Source organism: Glycine max, chromosome 15 (assembly GCF_000004515.6).
Source record: "Glycine max cultivar Williams 82 chromosome 15, Glycine_max_v4.0, whole genome shotgun sequence".
Taxonomy (NCBI): Eukaryota; Viridiplantae; Streptophyta; class Magnoliopsida; order Fabales; family Fabaceae; genus Glycine; species Glycine max.
This window is the reverse complement of record NC_038251.2, coordinates 132,408-155,675: the sequence shown is the minus strand read 5'-3', so window position 1 is coordinate 155,675 and position 23,268 is coordinate 132,408. Positions and strand designations below refer to the sequence as shown.

The window sequence follows — 23,268 nt, the reverse complement described above, 5'->3', positions numbered from 1 at the left end:
TCAAACATTGATGCTTACAAGTTACAATTGAATCAAAATTAAAAGATATTATATAATAAAGGACAAAGTTATTGTAAGAATTGAAAATACATGGTGGCAACTTCTATCTTGTGGTTTGCTGATAATTTCTCAAATTATCGAAGCGTAGGTTCGAACATGGCATAAGCCTGGGTTTAAACATGATATCTGAAAATGCATGGTCTAAATCATTGTGCTAATAGTAATTATTCACAATAATTGGTTATATTTTTCAAAAAAAGGAAATTATAATTTTTATCTTTAGGCACAAATATTATAAATATGAAATAACTGAGATTTTATTTGAAAGTATATACAGTAATGTGTACATTTTATTCATTTATAATTTTATATGTATATATTCAAAAAAATGTCCAAAATTAAAAGGTAAAAGAAAGTTGTCTAGTCGTAAAAAATAAGATATATGAATGAAGAAAAAGAGAGAGAGAAAAGGAAGGGTTTTGGACATGATTTTAATTTTGTAAATTGTAGGGGAAGTGTCGGTGGTGTAAAAAGTAGAAAGCTTTATTAATAAATATTAATATTAATAAATAGAAAGTGAGGAAGTTGGTATTAGCGTTGTATATGTATCATGTATGTATTTGTAGAGTGAGAGAGTTTGGGTTGTGGGCTGCTCCAGCCTCTGTCTGTGGTTGGTCTTATCTTTTGCTGAAACTTGAAATTGAATCTCTCTCAAGCTTCCTTTCTTAAAAGGTTAGGAATTTGAAGCAGAAGTAAGAACTAGGAAGAGATGGGAGTGGATTTGAGACAAGTGGTGGCAGGTGTCCTCACCCTCACAATGTTTGTCATGCTTGGAAATATGATCAAAAGAGACCACTTCGATAATTCACTTCAAGTAAGCACGCCATCTTTTTCTCTGGGTACTTGTTCTTTTGCATTTGCCCGCTCACACCAAAAAAACACTATAACTAAGTTCATCTTAATAATGAAAACCAAAGCCTTTTTTCCACTGAGCTTATAGATCCCTTGTTTACACTTACAAACTAGAACTAGGAGAGGAGACCATAATTGTTTTCAATAAAAATGCTTTATAGTTTGAACCTCTTCTGCACCGGTTATTGATTGACTTCAATATCTGAACTTGGCAGTCCTTCCAGTTGGGTGTGAATTCGATTCCTATTGCTAGCCAGTCAATTTCTCTTGCCAAATATATTGTTTAGTTGTTAACTCTTCCTACTTTTTCTTCAGAACACACTGCCAATTTTTTACTTCATTTCATTTTTGCTTTTTACTTTTTAACTATACAAGGAAAAGCTTCCAGGAGGATCGGAAGATGCCAACTTTGAGACTGCTACGTTTGATGCTACTCATGTAAGAAAGAATATAGGGCTTTGGAAGGGAGATGTGGATGACCTAAAACCGTGTTGGGTTAAGCCATCTTCTGGTAAGACTCACAAATTGTTGACTTATATCATATCATATATACTAGACAGACACTTATATTGTCATGGATGCCAGATGATGTGGAGCAGACCCAAGGATTTGTTACTTTTGCGTTAACCAATGGCCCAGAGTACCATATTTCTCAGGTAACTTATTCAATCATGTAATTGCAGCTATTATTTCCTTATTCTCTGACACTCTAGTGATGCCTTATTCAGATAGCAGACGCAGTGATTGTTGCTAGAAATCTGGGGGCAACGCTTGTGATGCCTGACATCAGAGGAAGCCAACCTGGTGACAAGTGGTTAGTGTTCATTTTATTCTATAAAAGATGAAGGATATACTTGACAGAGGTGTCTATTAATGAAAATGTTTATTTTAAACCCCTCCATATTTTAACCTCTGCATAGCTTAGTCTAAATTGATTTTGTTTTCAAATGAGTAACCATAACAATGTTGCTTTCTATGTTTGATGTTGATCATATTTTTGTGTCATCAACCAATGTGCGCAAGCTGTTGATGTAAACAATAAGCCAAAAGTGAGCTAGGCTTATTTCTCAACTGCCAAAGAAATATTCTGTTCCTGCTTTTTTGTTTGCAAATAATTAGGGTCTGGTTTGACATAAGTAATGCACTTGCTAGTCTGTTTTAATTAATCATTCTCTGGACATCTATTGTGTTGCCATTATGAAACATTATACAATTGATGGAAGTAATTATCACGTGGAAAAGTGGGGGTTGTTTGATTTTATCAGCCACAAGATCAAAATTCCTGGCAAAAAAAACTTTCATTTGTTCTTTATTGTTATAAGGTTTATTTCTCATTTAGATGCCCTCTCACCCTTATTTAAACATACTAACACATTGTTGGCTGAGGTGAGGGAAGCCAGGGCTGGGCCAAAATCCTTGGTCAAGTTGTAGGCTATTTTTTTTTTTTTTTTTAAAAAGCTTGATGCACTCTATTAACCAACAACCAATGTCCAATTGTCATCTTTGTTATTGTAAGCTAGCTTCAGAGGCAGCTCAATATGAGCATGCTTAAACGTAGATGTTATTGATGAATAGCTCATGTTAAACTCAATTTTGAATTCAGTCTAATTTACTTTTTAAGTGCAATGAAGTACATTTTCCTAACTAATATAATTGAAATGTCAGGAATTTTGAGGATATTTATGATGTTGATGTGTTCATGAAAAGCATGGAAGGGGTGGTCAGAGTGGTAAAGGATCTTCCTACTCGTATATCAACACGAAATATTGCTGCTGTGAAAGTCCCTAATCGGGTTACAGAAGATTACATAGCTGAACATGTGGAGCCAATATACAGAACAAAGGGAAGTATAAGACTTGGAACTTACTTCCCTTCAATAAACATGAGAAAGGCAGGGAAAAAGGGTGACACTGATTCTGTTGCATGCTTAGCAATGTTTGGAAGTTTAGAGTTGCAGCCAGAAATGCATGAAGTGGTTGACTCAATGGTTGAAAGACTAAGAACTTTAAGCCGAAATTCAGATGGGCAATTCATAGCTGTGGACTTGAGGGTTGAGATGTTGAATAAGAAGGGCTGCCAAAATAGTGATATTGATGGGGAGAAAAGCTGCTACAATGCACAAGAGATTGCAGTATTTTTGAGGCAGATTGGTTTTGACAAGGATACCACAGTTTATGTGACTGAATCAAGGTGGGATAGCAGCCTTGATTCTCTCAAGGATTTGTTCCCTAAGACTTACACAAAGGTGAGTTAAGTTGTTCCTCTCTCTTTTTCGCACAGACACACTCACAAGTGCTCACGCTAACACTCATTTTTCCATTGTGACATTGAAAGGAAATTATACAAACTTGAAGCATTGTTTTGTATGAACTAGAAAGTAGAAATCTAAAAAATCCTTGTTGGTTATTGGTTGGTGCAGGAAGCCATCATGCCGGCAGATAAGAAGAAAAAGTTTCTAGATTCTGAATTTGAGAAAGTGATTGACTTTTACGTAAGTGCAGAGAGTGATGTGTTCGTACCAGCAATTTCAGGTCTGTTCTATGCGAATGTAGTTGGAAAGAGAATAGGTTCTGGAAAAACACGCATACTGGTTCCAGCTACATCTGCTTCTGCCTCCAATTTCCTCTCTCCTTATGTCTCCAACAAAAACCACTTTGCTTATTCTTGTTACTGTTAGCAGCAGCAGCAACAACAACAACTTTATTTATTTATTATGCTCCAAGACACAATCTCAGTTTCCCAAACTACCTGCCCGTTATGGCTTTTTGCTTTTCCAGGCGTTCACCAAAAAGGGTTCACCGTCAAATGTGTACAGAGTGCTTTCTATTCATCACATTTTGTTGTAAAATTCTGGTTGCCTCAGTTTTTTATCTATCATAATTGGTGGTGGTGAAACTAAAGATAATGTATTTGTTTGATCTCCATGGTATAATGGCATCGCATGTATTGGAATTTTCTTTCGTGGTAAAAAGGTATATTTTTTCTTGGTAGTAGGATAATTTTTTTTCGTGGTAAAAAGGTATTGTGTTTGAACATTATATCATATCAAATCATAGTAATCATTTATGAAAAGATTTTTTTTTCCTAACCCCTTTAAACTTATTTTTTGGTGACGTAATGAGGGGACAATTCCTCAATAACCATACCATTAACCATGGGGAAAATAGTCCAGCCTTTATAAGCCAATAGCCCGAAAAATTGAAAATTCTAAATTTGCTAAGGCAACCAGTGTTTATGAGCGTTAACCACGGGTAATTGCTTCCTGCACCCTTTTAGCCTTCCCAAAAGCCTAATCCAGAATGTAATTTTACATTCAAGATTAGCCTTTACGAAATGTAATCTGGAATGTAATGTAAAAATTTATTCCGGATTAAGGTGCAGAAAGCAGTCTAGAGGTGCAGGAAGCAAGTGGCTTAACCATTACTATCTTGAAGCGAAGACTCTTGCCAAATTGGTAGGTATGAATCCAGGAGAGACTAGTTAGAGAATTCTTTTCTGGGGAAGCTTCAGAGCAGTTTTCATACGAATGCCATATCATTTCTTGCCAACCACATAGTGCCACTACAACGACAAAAGTTACGTCTCACTACGTTTGCCAGGCCTCTTCAGGTTAGTCTCTAATAAAAGTTGACCCGGCACATACATACATGATTGAGGAGACTTTCTCAATAAAATGAAGTTTCACACTTCTTTATTTATTTTATTACAATTAAAACTAGAAATATTGAAGCCTAAAAAAATCTATATATTGTTTGATTTGACTTGATGTAAGTTATGTTTGAATGTGCAAGTGGATCCATTTCTATTGCGACTTGGACTTGCTGAATCTCCTGAAATATCGGGACAGTGGTGTTTTGGGAACTGGAATGAATTTTCCAATTATCGCAAGAGGCCAGCTGTTAAAACAAGGTAATTAATTTAATCATGAATGAGACTGAGCGAGAGAGCTTATGTAAAATGAGAGCCAACCAACCTTAAAAGCCCAATACAAAGAGAAGCAAGCCACAGCTTCCAATCAAGCTTCACTGTCGTTGTGAATTTTCCAAGGAACTCTATTATGATTATCTAAACATTTTGACGTAGCCAGAGTCAGTCAGAAATTAAATGCACTCAAAATTAAGAATAAATTAATACTCATTCACCTGAAGCACGAAGGTCATTCCAACAATTCCCATGAAGAGACCGTTCTTAGTCACTCCCCGGAAGACATTCATCTCTTCTGGTTTTCGAGCATTGAACTCGTTGAATATCTGTAAAATCAATTGATTATAGAGGGTTTCAATCCATCAACCAGCCAAATACTACTATCTCACTTACTTGGCAAAAGACGAATGCATTGAAAATTAAAGTATTCTTCACTTGTATGGTATGGGCTACAGAATCCTGATCATTACGTAGAATACTTTCACCACCGAAGTTAAGAACGAGAAGGACAGTGACTTGATAGAGAGCCTGCATTGCAATACTATTCGATCTATATATGCAAGTTTCTCCGATTCAATGATCTTAACTATTGAGTATGCATGGAATTTACCTGTACGCCCAAGTTCCTCCACATGACATTTGTTATAAGAGGTTCCCTGAAAGCCAAACATAAGATGTTAGTAAGCCCAAGTCTGCTTTTAATTTGAAATAAAAAGCCAAACAAACCTTCGGCCAACTGGTGATCTGTGCATAAGGTTGTCTGTTGGCGGTTCCGTAGCCAGTGCAAGAGCCCCAAGTGTGTCCATGATAACGTTGACCCACAAAAGCTATACACAAATCGAATATTGTAAATGTGACTCTTATCTTGTTATTTGAATCATATCATATACTATTCAACAATAGAAGATGACAATGCAGGGTACCTGTACAGCATTTAAAGGAACATCACCAGAAGATATTGCGGCCACAACATTTATTACAAGAGCAGCTACATTAACAGTGAGCTGGAACTGAATAAATTTCTGAATATTTGCATATACAGAACGGCCCCAGCGAACAACCTACACAAAGTGAACTACACATCTCAGATAATCTGCTGAATGCTCGTGTTGTGTCTCCATGAAATAAATTTATCTCTTAATCCAAGATGAAGCCAAAATCAAATCACAACTAGTCCTCCACTCCAGCCAAAATCAATCCGTGAATTAAAGTTTTAAAATATATCTACATAATTTGGAGTTTTTAGGGTTTTTTATATTTTTAAAAGTTTTTAGTAAATTTTTATAATTTATTTAATTTTTCGATCAATTAAGTTTTTGATTATAAATTTTATAAATAATTCTTAACTTTTTTTACCAATAACACCGAATGTCATATTGATGATTCATGAATCATGATTGTAAACATACATTGACTTACTCTAATAAGTCGTAGGCCGGTAATAAGAACCTATTTAATCATTTTTAGAAGTATACAGAGCACGTTAAAAACTTTTATAACCTATTATGACCTACTTTTAATAAAATTTCAGGAAGCTACTGAACAATTTAACATAAAATAAAAGCTAGGCAAATCATTGCCAAAGAAATGTATATAAGTTCTTAAGTTGAGCATGTGAAATCATGTACCAATGACAGACACCAAAAAAAAGACAACAAGCTTACCTTTACTACTGATGCAAAGTTATCATCCAAGATTATAATATCTGAACTTTCTTTTGCAACTTCTGTTCCTTGGATGCCCATAGAAAGACCAATATCTGCCTAAATTACATAATAGTAAAACATTGTATAAACTATAATAAAAAAATGGTAAAATTACATTTTTGATCCCAGTTTATTTCCAGTTTCGGATTTGGTACCCCAATAATTTAATTCACGAATTAGGTCCTTTTATTTTGTAAAATCATGCAATGTTGGTCCCCCATGTCACAATTGGACGTTAACCGTTAGCAAGTGACGTTGACGGTGTCACGTGTCACTTTTTTATTGGATGATAACTGTCACGTGTCATGTTCTGATTAAATGTCAACTCCATGAAAGATGAAATGCATTATTGTTTCTATTGACCAATCAGAACATGACACGTAACAATCATCATCTAATAAGAAAGTGACACGTGACAATCAACCTTCATTTGTAACGGTCAACGTCCAATTGTGGCCTGATGGACCAATATTGCATGATTTTACAGAATAGAAGGACCCAATTCGTGAATTAAACTACTGGGGTACCAAATATGAAACTGGAGATAAACTGGAGGATAAAAAATGTAATTTTGTCCAAGGAAATTAATAGAATTGATAAACTCTAGGTTTTGATAATGAATTTTAAATTTCAACTTTTAAGCACACAAACAATCTGTTTGCATGATTTAAGTTATTTGATGATTAATTTTTCAGCATGACCCTCATATATTTTGAATTTGAATATAGGTGTTTTATGGTTTATAAAATTCTTTGATGATAGCTATTATTATATGCATTAACAAATTCTTTTATTATTTTGTTGAGAAATATTAAAAACACACTTAATCTCTAACCTTCTTTTATGGACATACTTTCTTTTATTGGTTGAAATCTATTGAATACCACAAAAATTTGTGAGTCTCATATTCTATTTAATAATTCTCTTTCTTAATTTTGTAATTTTTAATAAATTTTAACTAATAGAAAAAAAGTGTCTTTAAAGAGTGTTATTCACTTGAGTAAAGTTTTTGAAATGTACTTATGATGAAATATTCTCAATTAATTAATTTCCTTGACTTGGTATAACTATTTCTCTATCTTAATTAGAACAAGCAATTACACAAACAACAACAGAAAACAACTCCTATGAACAAATTAAAAAAATAAAAAATAAACAACTACTAGAATTGCAGGTTTGATTTTTCATTAATTTCTAGATAAAGAAACATCAAACTTACTATTATTTGTTGAGCAGAAGAAAAAAACTCTCAAAATAAGTAATATAGGATTTGACTTTTCTAAAGTATGAAGTGGATTTTAGAAATTAAATAAAGTGCAATAATAAATATTGATTAGAAAATTCATAGTTATATTAAAATAAAATATATGCACATGTAAAATGTCAAAAATTTATGTTTTCCATACTTTAGAGGAATCAAATCTATCTAAAGGTATAAATCAAATTACAGAAGCTCCAACTCGTATTATAAATATGTGTGTCCGTGCACTTTTTCCATGCAGTATTCTTATGAAAGAAACTAAAAAAAAGAAGAAAAAACTTCAAAGTATTTTCAGGCCTAAAGACCTCTCTACATCCAAGAAATATACAGACCTCATGAAGTGCAGGAGCATCATTGGTGCCATCTCCTGTGACAGCAACAACTTCACCACCTGTACGTAGTGCTTGCACGAGCAACAGCTTGTCAGTAGGAGAAGACCTCCCCATAACCTATACATATATATATATATAAATATTTGCAAATCAATTCAAAAGCATATATTAAACATGTGGGGGATTTATTGTAGTATGGATAATAAGCGTGGACAGCATGTAAGGATAGTAGTGGATTAATAATATTCTCGAATATTTTAGGGAATGAATACCACAAAAAATCACAATGAAAGAACCATACTGTTATCTTTTTTGCAACTTGTTCCCTTTCCTTTTCAGATAGTTCACGGAATGTCTTTCCTTCAATTATATTTGGCTCAACAGCATCATCATTTGACATCAGTATTCCACACTCAAAAGCTATTGCTTTTGCTGTTTGAAGATTGTCACCCGTAACCATCCGTACCTGTGAGTTCACAGATATACAATGTGTTGGGTTGCCTTGATTTTAATATTTAGGAATTGAATATGGATAAACACTCATGCGCAAGTTATAAAGGCAGAATCCACATTCCAACACGGCCATTAATGATTTCAATGAACATCAATCTAAATATGAAAAAATCTTCTTGTTTAATCAATATGAAAACTATTCTCATCAAACATAAAATTACGTATTACCTTAACACCGGCTTCGGTGCATATTTTCACAGCATCCTTGACTCCAGGGCGACAAGGATCCTGAACATGCAGATTAATGTGTGAGATGAAGGACTAAAGAGGCCTGATTTGAAAGTATTAAGGACAAAGTAAGCTCCAAAGCATAAAGTACATATAAAAATACCATATTCATACTCAATTTTTTTATACCAGAATACTTTCAACCTCAAAATTTGCCATCTTCACTAAACATGTGATATTTAAGTACATTTGTAGAACAGATCAAGTGAGAATATGAGAAGAACTAATCTTGAGAGTTTAATCTTAGTTGATGTTCTAGAATACTTCCTTTCACCACTTACAGTCTCACTTGATATGTTATAAGCATATGAACTAGAACACAAATCTTGTTGCCCTATTTATTCAGAGAAATGGAAGTTATAGAGCACAAAAAAATTTCAACAACTTTAACACATTTTAAAAATGAAAAAGAATCTTGCATTTTACCTTTATTCCAACAATAGCAAGCAAGACAAGCTCGTGTTCAGGTAAGGACCACTGGTCTAATTCCTCCTCATTTGATGGAATTTTGTCTAAATCATACGATCTGTATGCAATGGCAACACAACGCAAGCTCTGAGCAGCCATGTCTTCGATAGAGTTCTTGAAGAATACCTGGAATTTATAAATAAATATAATAGGAAAAGGAAAATGCTGCAAATTTAATTAACTGCCATGAGTCGCTAAGTTTTTGGAAAAATGAGTCTATTAATATCCAATATATAATTGCATAACTTGGCATTGGAGTAACTTGAAAAACAATTCACCGCATGGATATGGATAAAGTGATTTGGTGGTAGCCTTATAAAGATTTTAAATTTTAGTTAGCTATCAACCAAAAGAAGTTTTTTTTTGTTAATCTCCATTGGTTCGGGTCAATGACTTTAATTCCCTCAACAAACTTTCTATCACATGAAGCTGTTGTTTCTAACCTTCTCTTCTTCAATAGATTTCAAGTGACCATCAGAATCAAGATATTGAGTACATGTTCCTAAAACTATCTCCGCAGCTCCTTTCCAATGTATATGTACTGCAGAGTCCGGCTGCCAAGCAAATTACATTCAGTACTTCTGATTATCATACGAAAGATGATGGAAGACATCAAATGATTCGATATTAGAAAGTAAACATAATAATCTACTTCTGTAAATCAATAAATAGGTTCAAAATGAGAGCCTAAAATTGAAAGCGCATGGGATGGATATTTATTTATCATAATGGCAATAAGATACAATAAATAAGCAATGATTTGCAAAATAATTGTATCAAATGATTACCAGTTTCAGAGCAAGGCCTCCTCGCTTTTTCTCAGAATTGAAGGGGAAGACGTGTAGAATTGTTGAATTTGATCTAATAAGATCAAAATTCATCCCCAACTGCCAAGAGGGCTCAACAGATCAAAATCATTACCAAGCTAAAGCAAAGCAAAAAAAATAAAAAAATGGGGGGAAAAACAGTAAGGGTACCTTCACTGCCCAAGAAAGAATTGCTTTCTCCGTAGGAGACCCTGAAACCTCCACCTCTCCACCATCCTACCAAAGCAAGTGCACGCACAGAATGTAATGATACATAGATATTAATGCCATGATTCAAACATTCGTGAAATAAGAACCAAAGATGTAACGCCAGTTAATTAAAAATACAAGAGCAGGTTAGTAAAGAATCATCAATCAACTTGTATGTCGTTATCATTCACAAGAAGACCAGTGCAATCTCATATTAGTGAAAACAAATCAATAAATCCAGTTTGTTTATTATTTTTTAGCTTATAGAAGGTATTTGGTTCATATTAGTCAATACAAAAGAAACCGGCCACGATCACACTACACCACTAGTCGTAGTCATAACTCCCATTTTTAGAGTAACTTAAGAAGGACTTCACTAATATGCCACAGGCAGACAAAATTTACAGCCACAGGAGATATTTTAGTGCTTGCGACTGAACAGTTATTTTTATATTCAATTATAAAGCTTCAAACCCCGCATATAAATTTGAATAATCTTTGCTTCTGATCTTGTTATACTATAGCTATTTGAATATTAAAGTGTGATGGGAAATATAATAACTAAGGTTTTATTTAATTTGTAAACCAAATCTTTTGCTTAGAATGTTAAAAAATAAAAATAAAAAATACATGTATTTCATTGTTTTTGTTCTATTAAATCTTATCAAATTTGACACAAATGAGTTTAGTTTAAAAACAAGAATATAAATTAACCAACTTAATTATCCATATTCAATAACCTATTTAATAAAATAAAATATAAATTTGATCTTAAATTTATTTAAATTCTATATATCTTATAATAAATTTTAAATAAATAATTTTATTTTATATGAATACGACTAAAACATAAATGAAAAAAATACAAACAAGCATGATTTATGACATTAAAGGAGATTACATTCTTCAACATAACCAAAAAAAATCTCATAATAAAAAACCATAACACATAAATGTTCAATCATCAATATTATAACACTTAAATATGGTTATAATATTACACTTTAACAGTTTCAATCTCATAATTTCCATGTCTATTCATAGTACACGCCTCTAATTAAATTTGAATCGCTCTTTACTACGTTCAACCCTCTCAATCCATTGTTTGTCTTGTTACCAAGTCTCCTAATTTTTTTTTATCATTGTTTTGGTCATTCAAGTCTAGAAAACTTCAAGCAAATGGTTCCTCCACTTTCGAATTTGCAATCCACATTGCGTGAGTCCTATCAACTCAGCAAGCATGTTACGGTGTTTTTTCCTAATAGAGTCAACAATCGGACTGAATTTCCTTTTGATATTGTTTTTTATGTTTGGGTTCTTAGTTGTGTTCCTTCTTTATTAGGATATATGTACGATCTCATCTAACATTAAGAAACAGTCTGTTGTTGTGAGGTTGAGAACAAAAAGTAGAGTCAGTGGCGGACCTAGGCTCATTTGAGGGGGTACACTTGTATTATCTCATTTTTTAAAATTTATCAAATTTGTAAATAAAATTTTATATTTTTGTATTTTATTTTATCTATATTTATATAATTGAATCCCCTAATTTTGTTTTTTATAATTTAGACCCACTGATTTAGGGTCTTGGATCCACCATTAAGTAGAGTATAATGTTATAGCTCACGCTACTTGTGACCCCTTCTAGCTAAAGCATTTGCTTCAAAAGTTTAAGTTTTGTGAGGTTGGTCCTATGGTATTTGCTTGAGACAATCAATCAGCCTTGTATCTTTCTTCAAAGTCAATTTTTCATGAGAGAACTAAGTACATAGAAGTTGATTGTTGTTTCATCAAAGAGAAGATTCCCTTAGACATTATCAAAGCATCTATGAATTCGACAGACCAACTAGCAAACATCTTCACTAAGTCAATTTTTTATGAGAGAACTAAGTACATAAAAGTTTATTGTCGTTTCATCAAAGAGAAAATTCCCTTAGGCATTATCAGAATATCTTCTATGAATTCGAGAGACCAACTAGAAACATCTTCACTAAGTCTTTGCGGGGTCCTTGGATTTTGTATATGATATACTACCATCGCTTGATAGCTAAAATTTAGGGAAGTTTGTTACATCGTAGGATTAGGATATTAGTTTCGTATGTGCACCTTATCTCTTAAGGGATAATTCTTTCATGATTTTCTCTAATCTCTTGTATCTACCTAGTGCATTGTTCAAGTGAAATCAATACTACTTAGTCTTTCATCAGTTTCAGACTTTCAGTTTCCGAATTGTCCTCAATGTACTTAAATTCTAATTAAGTACTACAGCATTTGTTCCAGATCTTCTAGAAAACAACTGAACGCATGCAAGCATCTACTATAAATTTGTGTGTTTGAAGAATCACATGCAAGATACCATTCTCGAAGAATAAATCCAATCAAACCCTGAGAAACAGTTAGTATTAGATTATGAGAATATCTTGAGCTAATCTAGTCCCAAATGTCTCAACATAAAAGGGAATTTTAGACATTGTTGTCAAGTAAAAGGCAGACCTTAGGCACAAAAACATTGCCAGTTGTATTTTGTGCAATGCCCTCATTTATCAAAGATAAAACTTCCGGATGCAATTTTGTCAAGTCATCTGGTGGGTTTAGTTTCTTCCTTCCAACACATGCCTCAACTACAGTCATCTATAATTCAAAAAATAAGTTACAATTAAATACTGATAATTCAAGGATTTCAAGTAAAATGAAGTAAGAAAATGCAGGTAGCTAGGTGTTAGCAGAATGAGCAAACAGCTTGTAAAACTATTAGATAGATATGTCTGCCAAAAATTATGGATATACTGCCAAGCTTTGATCTCAATTGGCATTGGGTGAGGTTCAACCCTGTACCAAGTCATCATTCTCTTTTCTTATCCACGTTCTTGCACCTCTAATTTGACCCAATGGGTCTATCATACAATTGAAGCCATTTACTGAACTGCTGATATGTTTTATGAGTTCCTTCTCTATTTTTTCTCCATATAACAACAACCAAGCCGTTTTCCCCTGGGTCTCTTTCTCCAAATTAGCTCTATATACACAATATATTGTTCTTCCGATCATATATAGCAGCCTAGCATGTGGAAGCAAAGCGCAAACAAAACAAAAAAAATCTCATGGTATTAATCTTCATGAAGCTAGATTATTTAAATTTCTAGAATCCTAGTACCAAAATAGATTATGAAAACCATTTGCATTTTTACTTAACAATAACATGCAGTGGACCACAAGAAAGCAATTTTTTTTTGGAAAAAAGTAATGACCAATCTGTTATGCAACCAATACCAACAGAGCTGCATCAATTAGATAACTCTTGGGAGCTTTTATTCATATGCATAAATGTAAATTATGGCCATAGCTTCTCTTGGACTATCCAACCCTCTGGCCACAGAACCCACCTGATTTAAGGTCAAAGTTCCAGTCTTATCACTGCAAATTGTTGTAGCAGATCCCATAGTTTCGCATGCTGACAGCCTTCGCACCTGCACGGAAGTAAGAAAATATGTTTCAAAACTGAATATGAAAATTAACAAATAATTGCAATGTGTTGACTGTTGGAGAACAAAAAGATACTTGCCAAGGCTTTGTCTGCCATCATTTTCCGCATTGAGTATGCCAAGCTATCATGGGTGTGGTCAAGGAGGAAAATTACACAGATTAGAATGAAACATCGGACAGCTTGGTTTTGGCTACGCATGTGTTGTACAAGGAAATAACTAGCAACATTTACTTACGTTAAGGTAACTGCTAAAGGTAGACCTTCGGGCACTGCAACCACCACAATTGTTACCTGCATGGCTCTATATTGAGTTGAAAAAACTATTACAAAAGATGTTTCAAAACATAATTCAGAATTCACACTTACTGCAATGGTAAAAATTTTGATGACCCCATCTACTGCTTCGCTAATACTAGTCTCTCCAGCAACAAATTGTACTCTTCCATCTAAATCTTTCGTATGGCCAGAGAAATATCTAGCATTCCAAAATCATTACACAACTAGCCAAAGTTGGCACTGAGCTTGTATTAATAAGTTCATAACCAACAAAAGAACAACTCATGTTTACCTTCCCAAGAGGACTGCAAGTACACAAACAGCTACAGTAAGCCCAACTATGCCAATAAAAGTTGCTACTCCATTCAAACGAACCTATTAAATGTCACTAAAAATATGTTAAAAGTTTAAACGTGACATTTATCTTTCTTTAAGGTACAGCTAAAGCAACAGTCTTTTCTTGGTTTTGGATGGGGGTAGGGGGGAACCTGTAATGGAGTCTCTTCTCCAGTATCCTCTGAGATACTTGCCATCAACAATCCCCACTCAGTATTTATACCAACACCAGTTACCTACAGATGACAGTAAAAAATAAGTCAGGGTGTAGTAACATTCTGAAAAAATTTGTTTCGTGTGCTTAAAATATGCCACTAGAATCATAAAAAATTCAAAATAGGAGTCCACTAGAATCATAAAAAATTCAAAATAGGAGTACATAAAACTTGCACATAACCATAAGGACCATGAATGACAAAATGACAATTTATATTTGAATAAAATAATTATTGAAATATGAAAGAATCAAATTTGTTGCATTAGAAATACACAAGCAATCTAATAGAATAATAATTAAAACAAAAAAATATATTAGGAAGCAGTTGAAACCAATGAAGATTCACATTCAAAATAAAAAATAAAAATCTCTATTACCAATTTAGAATACTTTTATTGATTTAGATATTGAGTGAGGAAAAGGAGAGGAAAAAAAACTATTTGCAGTGTGTATTGATGTGTTATTCAAATTCAATGTGACATAAAAGACAAAATATGAATTCTTAAAGTTGTACTATACTTTTAATCGTAATAAAATAAGAAAATAAATCATAAAATAAAAAATAAATATGAAAACTAATCCAAAAATATAATAAGGAAAAATAGAAATATGGCAATAAAAAAAATATAATAATAGAAATATGCCAACATTCCGGCTTAAACTCAAGTAGGAGCAGAGGGAACCAACTTGAGTTTGAAAACAAAGGTACAGAAGCATGCAAGGTCAAATCTGATTGGTAGAGATGGGGTCAGACTGCATGAAGGATCCAAGACAAGTCAAACTACATTTGGAAGTGTAGACAAGGCCACACTACACATATGAGAGAGCTAGACTTTATTTGGGGTCAGAGATGGGAACAAATCCAATCTACAAAACAGATATGCTGAAAAAATGAGCCAATCTACTAAAAGATGGGCTAAAACAAAGAAAATTTGTGAAAAGACAAACTTAAACAGATCCAATCTGTGGAAAGAAGTTGGAATGGTGGCAACAAGGCATTGCAGGATAGTTTCCTAAAACTGAAAACTCAAAGTGACAAAACTCGAAAATGAAAGATCATGGTTCAGTGATAATCAAGTTTCATGAACTCATTAGGACAGAAAGGAGGAATTATTCTCAAGAAATGGATACCATAACTCTAATACCAAGTCTAAATTATGCAAATTTGTGTTGATGTATTATTCAATGTGATATAAAAGATAAAATACTAATCCTTATTTATAATTGTACTAGACTCTTACTAGTTATTCCTAATTAACTAAAGAAATAAATCATAAGTTAAGGAAATCTAGAAATTAATCCTGAGAGATAATAAGGAAAATAGAAATGACAATCAAACCAAAAAATAATGATAATATGGAAATAAGCTAACAATAATCAACAAGGTAAGACAATCAGCGTTCTCATGATCAGCTGGTGCAGCCAGCATATCATTATGTTAAAGAAAATATTAGCATGCATGCTGCTTAAGATCAGAATGTAGCATGTGAACTACATAAACCAGAAACTTTTTGCACTAAAATAATTCGAAACCATAAAACCAATCATGCTTATGTCAACAAAGACTTCTCATCAAATAACAGGCAGAGTAGCATAACAGGATATAACATCACATTATACCAGCATAGCACCAACTCCATCTGCTACTTTGCAACCAGACATCAAAAAAGGTGCTTTTTGATCCTTGTGAATCTGCAGAACATTTATTGCTTAAAAATCATAAGGATTAAAAACTAATAATTAGGTCAATAGAAGATATGAACAACATACAATCTTGCTTTCACCAGTCATACTCGATTCATCAATGGCAAGCGAGTGACCAGTGATTACAACTCCATCAGCAGGAACCTGAGAACATCCATATAGTAGTTCACATAGAAAACTAGTCAGTCCTTGTTTGGTTAAACACTAAAATCAATTTCTCCCACCACAGCACATGTTCAAATGTAAAATTTACAGCTGAGATTAATTTAACCGCATCTCAATTATATTCAACTATTCAAAATCAATTCTACCCCAACTAAAAAACAGACCTTCAATTTGGAGAGCAACAAAATGAAATACTTTGCAAACTCACCTGATCTCCTATTTTAAGGGGCACTAAATCACCAACAACAATATCAAATATGGATATTTGTATTGTTCTGCCACCTCTAATGACCTGTAATGAGTACAATAGTGCATACTCAGCTTAACTTCCACAAGATGTTTTAATAGTATAATGTTACACACCTCCAATTTTATATTTTGTTTCTCTGCATTTAAATTCTGAAACTGCAAAGATTGCCGATAATCACTGACAGCTGGCAAACAAAAAGGCAAAAGTAAAAACATAGATATCTGAGTAAAAGTTAGGGACCTTCCTGACCTTCGTCTTCAGGGATTCTAATAACCTTTATTAAATCATACTAATTATTAAGTAAAACATGTTAAATATTTTTAAATTCCCAAAATATTAAATATTTTCATTTCACAATAGTAGTTTTATTTTATTTCTTTGATCAACAACCTTTCATCCTTAAATTTCATAAACTAAAACTTGTACTAGATTAATTAATATACGAATTACAGATTGTTAAAAGGAACATAAATAATTCAAGGACAAATAAGCTATTCCACACAGTCACGTGTGCATAGTTTAGGAGAAATTATTTTATAGACATTGTTATTTTTAACAGAAAAAATAAATAATATGAGAACAATCTAAACAATTTGGATCCTTCCTCTCATCTTTCTATCTTTTTCTTAACACTTTATATGATCTTTGACTCTCCTAATAAGATTGCTAACTGAATTACACTCATTTAATTCTCTTTTCTTCTCTCTCAAGTCATTTCATATAGTATTGATTTTTCTTTTTTTTTTCATTCTCAAAGGTTATATTGAAACTAGTTTCTGTAATAAAATTTACTTTCTACAATGTAACTATTTTTATACATTAGCAATGATGTCACACTTTCTAAAGTTTCGGAAATTAATTTCTAAGAAAAGGTATTTTGAAAAAGAAAAAAAAAAACCAGCTCCCAAGTACAAGTAGCAGCCTGTTGGCATTGGCGTATTAAAAAATAAGCGTTCATTCCAAACCAGCCGAATGGACACGTAGAAATATTTTGCCAAGATTATATACATCTAATTCATTAAAACAATAAGAAACTATTAAATAAATTACCTGTAACTATAATGACAAGAAAAACAGCGAAAGCAATGCTGCCCCCGTCGTACCACCCTTCTTCCAAGCCCTAGCGATTAGAAATAAAGGAAAAATATAAGCATTCGTGAACGTTGTCAACGTCAACATAATGTAAGAAACATTACACTATTACATTGATACCAAGCACACCATGAAGAAACATGCATACTGAGAGAGCCACAGCAAGTCCCGAAATAAACACTTAAAAATATTCATTTCAAATCACTTTGTTTTGTACACGTAGTCAAATGTTGAACAATGCGAGGAAAAAAATTCTAAAGAAGAGTGTAAAATAATATAATAAATATATAAAATAAATATAAAATAGCAATAATCGTTTCACATATTTGTAACTAATTAAAATCATCTTAAATATAATAGTTAAAATAATTGTTATAGAAATTAATGAATTTATAACAATATATAATTAGGCCACAGAATAAAAAACTTATCCTATCCGTATACTTTTAATAAATTTTATTTTTATACTTGTTTTTAATAAAAATTATACTTATTTTTTATCTCTTGTAACATGTGAGAAAATATTTTGATGCGAAAAAGAAGGTCGGAAAAAAGAAGCAAGAGAGTGTAAAAAGAAGGAAAATAAAATGAAATAATCAGCTTTCAAAAGTATAATATATTAATGATATATATATATATATATATATATATATATATATATATATATATATATATATATATATTTTATAATATAGTTTAATTATGGGTTGTCTCCAAACAATATTAAAAGACATTGATTACGTTCTTTTTGGAGTAAGTAGTTAATCTACTTAGTAGCATTTTTTATATTCTTTTAAAAATCTATTCTTATGTGATCTTTGAAATTCTAGGAATATTTGAGAATGAAGTAAAATGTTTATTTTCGTTTGATTGGAATTTATTCTTTAAGATTTTGGATAAGGTATTTAAGAGTGGATATTAGATTTTATTTATTTATTTATTGTGAGTTTATAATCAATTATCATTCACTACAATAAAGAGATAATATAACCTATGAGTCGAATACTCATAGTATATGTTTTATGTTTGCTATAACGAAGAGATAATGTAGTTTATGAGTCAAATACTCATAGTAAATATATGTATTTTTTTTTGTTTGCTGCAACTAAGAGAGAATACAACCTATGGGTTAAATATTCATAGTTCCTAAAGATCCATTTGCTGCAACGAAAAAATGATGCAACCTATAAGCTAAATGTCATAGTTCTATAAGTATCGTTCATCACAATGAAGAGATAATATGGTCTATGTGCACACAGTAGAATGAAAGTTTTTAGAAAGTTATTATTCTTGAATACAAATTTATATGTAGTTCCAAAAGTTTTCAAGAAAGTATATAATAGTTTCTTAAAGTGAGTTGTATTTATTTCGCTTTTATTTAAGGTTTAATTACCCATTTAATCCATGTAATTTCCAAACTTATCTCTTTTAGTCCCTATAATTAATAAGTTGATTTTTTAGTCCCTGAAGTTTATATTTTGATTTCCAAAAGATTCTTGCCATTAATTTTTTTTAACTCATAGTTAAAAAAATTTAACGACAGGGACCTTTTGGAAATTAAAATGTAAACTTTAAAGACTAAAAGAGATAAGTTTGGAAAATATAGAAACTAAATGACTAATTAAATCTTTATTTGATATCATTTAATTTTTTTTGGATGTAAAGACTCGTGTTAAGTTCGTGTTCTCCTTCTTGTGTGCTTTGTATTTTATGCTCTCACTAAGTCTTTGTAACTTATCCTTTTCTTTTATTATTTTTTTACTCATATACACATTGTAGTTGAGTAGTTGACTTCCTAGAATTTGTTGACTACCTAGAAATTTGTTTATCTTTTTGGTAGGTCTTCATTGCATTTAATGAAGAGTATTTTTTTTGTGACTCTAGTATTATGTAGCTATAGGGATAAAGGTAGGAATAGATATAGAGAAAATCTCTTTATTTTGAGATGTAGATGACCCTATTTTATAAATATGCTTATGGTGTAATTATGATATTTTGAGACGCTTGATTAGTATGTATGACCATCATAACTATTAGTTGATATTTTGGATAGGATGTTAAAGGCCGATGTTATGATTTGTGACCTTGATATCTAACTGTTGGATCTGGATATATGATATGTTTTCACAAGTTATTCAATATATTATTTATCCTGTTTTTAGGAAAAACTTTATGAAATTTTCAATAACCTCTTTTAATTGTGATTTGGAGTGACGTACTCTTAAACGAATCAGACTAAAAAAATTATAATTTGTGCATAGATCATAATCCAAAAGTGGATCGTGACCATTAATGAATTGTGAATGAAATGTGGTGATATATCTTGCATTTTTATGCAGTATGCCATGCTTAGGTATGGCAGATTCCTTGTCCCTCCACTTAAGAAGTAATGGGAGGTTAAAAAGTAATACTCTCTTTAATTTTATTTGTCACTAGTACTTTTTAATTGAGGGAACATCAAATGAAAACATGTGATTTATTTTCACTAAACAGGGGACCCAACCCACTATTACCGTTATGATTGATAAGAATTACCACAAGCAAATAAGGGTGTTAATGGTACCTCTGTTTTTATTCCAAGTACCAACGACACTACAGCTGCTATAATCAATATTATAAGAGTCAGATCTTGCCAAGATTCCCATAGAAACCTCTGTAAAACAACCAGACAGAATTAATAATATCAGCATAGCAAAGCAACTGATTCATCAACAAGTGTAATGTAATTAGAATGTAATTAGAAATAAAAAAAAAAAAGTAGATAAAAAAGAATATACCCAGAAACTTCTCCCCTTTTTCCGAGGGTATGTATTAGTTCCAAATGCATTTTTCCTCTTTGATAGATCAACATCATCTCCACTAATCCCCTTATCCGGATTTGATTTTAGTAAATTTGATAAGCCTTTAACCTGAATAAGACATAGCACTGGAGTATATTAGCAAAGCAGATCGCTTCAACATAAGGTCACAAACAAAAATGTGTTGAAGTAGACTTGCCCCTCCGTATTGTTGTAAAGCAGAAATATTCTGATTCTTAGTCATTGAAACAAGTTGTTCGAGCCCAACTGTATATTCACCAACTGGAGATGGGGATGCCACTGCTGCTTTACTTGTCACTATAATCCAAAATATTAAGTGAAAGAGGGTAATAAGTACTGTATTTTTGTTAAAACATTAGTCACAACTCAACGCAGTTAGGTGAACGTAGCGCTATAAGACTATATATGAAGAAACCAAAACAGAAGAAAACAAGAAACAAGATTCATATTACAGCAATACTATAACGGTGGACGACTTTCTGTCTCTCACCAGTTCATGTACGGCGTATCAACATAAGAATAGTTAAATTATAGCATACCTAGTTCCCGTTCACCAGCCAATCTGAAAAGCAATGCTGCCTAATAGAAGAATTGAATTGATTAGAAAAGAAGGTTAGAATGAATGAATGAATTGAATTAAGATTAAACATTAATTACTCACTCTGATGACTTGTGCGTGGGATCTAATCATGCTTTTCTTTTGCTCTTTCTCCTCTTCCTTTTTCAAGTCAAGAGTGTACCTAAAACGCCTGGACGCATTGAGCACGAAAGCTGCTTGCTGCAAATTCATTACAGTTAATAAGATAGATAGAAAAAATCATGCAGAGAGAGAGAGAGAGATTATAGTAACGTTATTACTCTCCAACGCTTGAGGGCCTCGGGAGGTGCATTTTTGGTATGCGTAATATCGAAAGGATCGTCCGGATCAGCGAGCAAGTCGTCGTCATCGTTGTCGTCGGTGGGAGGGTCGTCAGGGTGGCTGGTGCTGGTAATGGTGACGGTGAGAAGGCCATTGGAGGAGGAGGTGGAACCACGCGAGGTGGAGGCTATGTTAACGTTGCTCATGTCTCTATCCCTTCCTTCACGAATCACAATTCAATTCCAAAGAATGCTGGCTAGGCGTGGTCCTTCGATTTCCCCCTTCTCCGACTCCAACCAACCCAACGCAATGGCAAATTGGCAATGCTGCATCTCTCTCCTATTTCCTATTGTTGGCCAATGCTATGCTATTTCTATTGCTGGATCGGACCATCTCAATTCTCATTCATACATCTCTCTCTCTCCAATTGCTTCTATTCTAAATATAGAATTCCAAGACATCCTTCCCGCCAAATATATATACTGTTTAATATGTTTTCTATATATAAAAATATACAATAGCAAGATTTTCATATACTCCAATCAAATTTTACAATCACTTTCAATTGCTAGCTGAGGCTTGATTGGAGTGTTTTATGTTTTCATTTAAAAAAACAGAAAATAAAAGTGAAAATACATTTGTTTAAAACTTAGAAAATATTTTCTGATTTTTTTTTAAAAAAAAACAAAGCCCCAAACTGAAAATAACAAATCATTTTTTTCTGAAGAAGTGAAAACACAATATCACTTTAGAGTATTTTCTTCTCAATACATGTTTTTTTTTTTTTACAGTTTTGAATGTTCTTTTTTTTTATTCTTTATGGTTATGGTTGAGTAGTTTTTTTTTAAGGAGATGTGACAAGCTATTTGGGGAGATTATGATGTGTAATGAATTATGAAGTTATCTTTAAATACTGCAGGGGGGTTGTTATGTCTTTGGAGTAAGGAGTACTTTAGTTTGAATAATTCATTTCAAAGAGATGGATATATTGGCCTTGAAGGAACATGGAAGGAAGGTGGACAAAGTGTTATTTTTGTCAATGTTTATTCACCATGCGAGTTAGAGTTGAAAAGAAGGTTATCGGAGGAGTTGAAAAGTCTAAAAGAGAATAGCTCTTGTGATCATTGGAAGGAAGTTTACATGGTATCGATCAAATGGGTTGGCAAGGATGATTGACTAGAACAACTCGTCAGCATGTATCAAAACATTAACAAATCATCACCTCACAATACCATGAGTTATCAAGACTTGGATGATTATTGTTCAGGACTTGGTTAACCTAAGTCCAAAGGCAAATACACATCAACAAATCAATACCTCGTGATACCGTGAGCTACTAATTTGGGGGGTTATTATTTTGACTTGACTCAACCTATGTTTGATAAGGCTCATTTTCCCCAATCAGAGTCGAGATACATGAATAATCCGAAAAAGCTCAAGATTGCTTCCTATGATATTAATAATAGCCTCCCCTATCAATTGGAGGGATAATTCAAAGGCTTCTACTTTCCCTCTAGAAGATGATAATCCTAAGCTTATCATGAATGAAATAATGATCTTGTCTCAACCCATCTTATTAAGGCAGGCTTAAAAAACTCAACAAAGGTATACACTCTAGGTACATCCAAACCCTAACTGTCTTACCTTTTACTCATTTTAACTGGAGCATCAAGGTCCTCGTAGGTGGCCTCTTCCCCACCTTTTGACCA

The 23,268-nt window shown here is 32.7% G+C and overlaps 2 protein-coding genes across 3 annotated transcripts; one reads left to right on the top strand and one right to left on the bottom strand.

Moving 5' to 3' along the window:
• Nucleotides 1-577: 577 nt before the first annotated feature.
• On the top strand, nucleotides 578-3,864 carry LOC100789772 (protein MANNAN SYNTHESIS-RELATED 1). Of its 2 annotated transcripts, none has more exons than XM_006597024.3 (6): nucleotides 578-874; nucleotides 1,294-1,423; nucleotides 1,498-1,568; nucleotides 1,641-1,726; nucleotides 2,578-3,157; nucleotides 3,332-3,864. In XM_006597024.3, the coding sequence occupies exons 1-6, from the start codon at nucleotides 770-772 to the stop codon at nucleotides 3,587-3,589; spliced, it is 1,230 nt and encodes a 409-aa protein (XP_006597087.1). In that variant the 5' UTR covers nucleotides 578-769; the 3' UTR covers nucleotides 3,590-3,864. The 2 variants fall into 2 exon arrangements, with proteins under 2 accessions (XP_006597087.1, XP_003546222.1); XM_003546174.4 differs by having other exon boundaries at nucleotides 583-874; nucleotides 1,288-1,423.
• Nucleotides 3,865-4,009: 145 nt separating this feature from the next.
• Nucleotides 4,010-22,210, bottom strand: LOC100802659 (calcium-transporting ATPase 9, plasma membrane-type). Its single transcript, XM_006597023.4, has 33 exons — nucleotides 21,559-22,210; nucleotides 21,362-21,478; nucleotides 21,240-21,279; nucleotides 20,879-20,997; nucleotides 20,659-20,790; nucleotides 20,445-20,534; nucleotides 17,840-17,909; nucleotides 16,903-16,973; nucleotides 16,748-16,831; nucleotides 16,441-16,518; nucleotides 16,291-16,362; nucleotides 14,606-14,689; nucleotides 14,410-14,492; nucleotides 14,208-14,316; nucleotides 14,077-14,132; nucleotides 13,920-13,962; nucleotides 13,741-13,824; nucleotides 12,851-12,988; nucleotides 10,322-10,387; nucleotides 10,133-10,231; nucleotides 9,788-9,898; nucleotides 9,303-9,470; nucleotides 8,817-8,876; nucleotides 8,437-8,601; nucleotides 8,136-8,252; nucleotides 6,501-6,599; nucleotides 5,760-5,897; nucleotides 5,563-5,663; nucleotides 5,447-5,492; nucleotides 5,230-5,364; nucleotides 5,055-5,162; nucleotides 4,886-4,977; nucleotides 4,010-4,808 (listed from the first exon to the last, which is right to left on the bottom strand). Exons 1-33 carry the CDS (start codon nucleotides 21,763-21,765, stop codon nucleotides 4,715-4,717), a joined length of 3,276 nt encoding a protein of 1,091 aa, XP_006597086.1. The 5' UTR covers nucleotides 21,766-22,210; the 3' UTR covers nucleotides 4,010-4,714.
• Nucleotides 22,211-23,268: the final 1,058 nt, after the last annotated feature.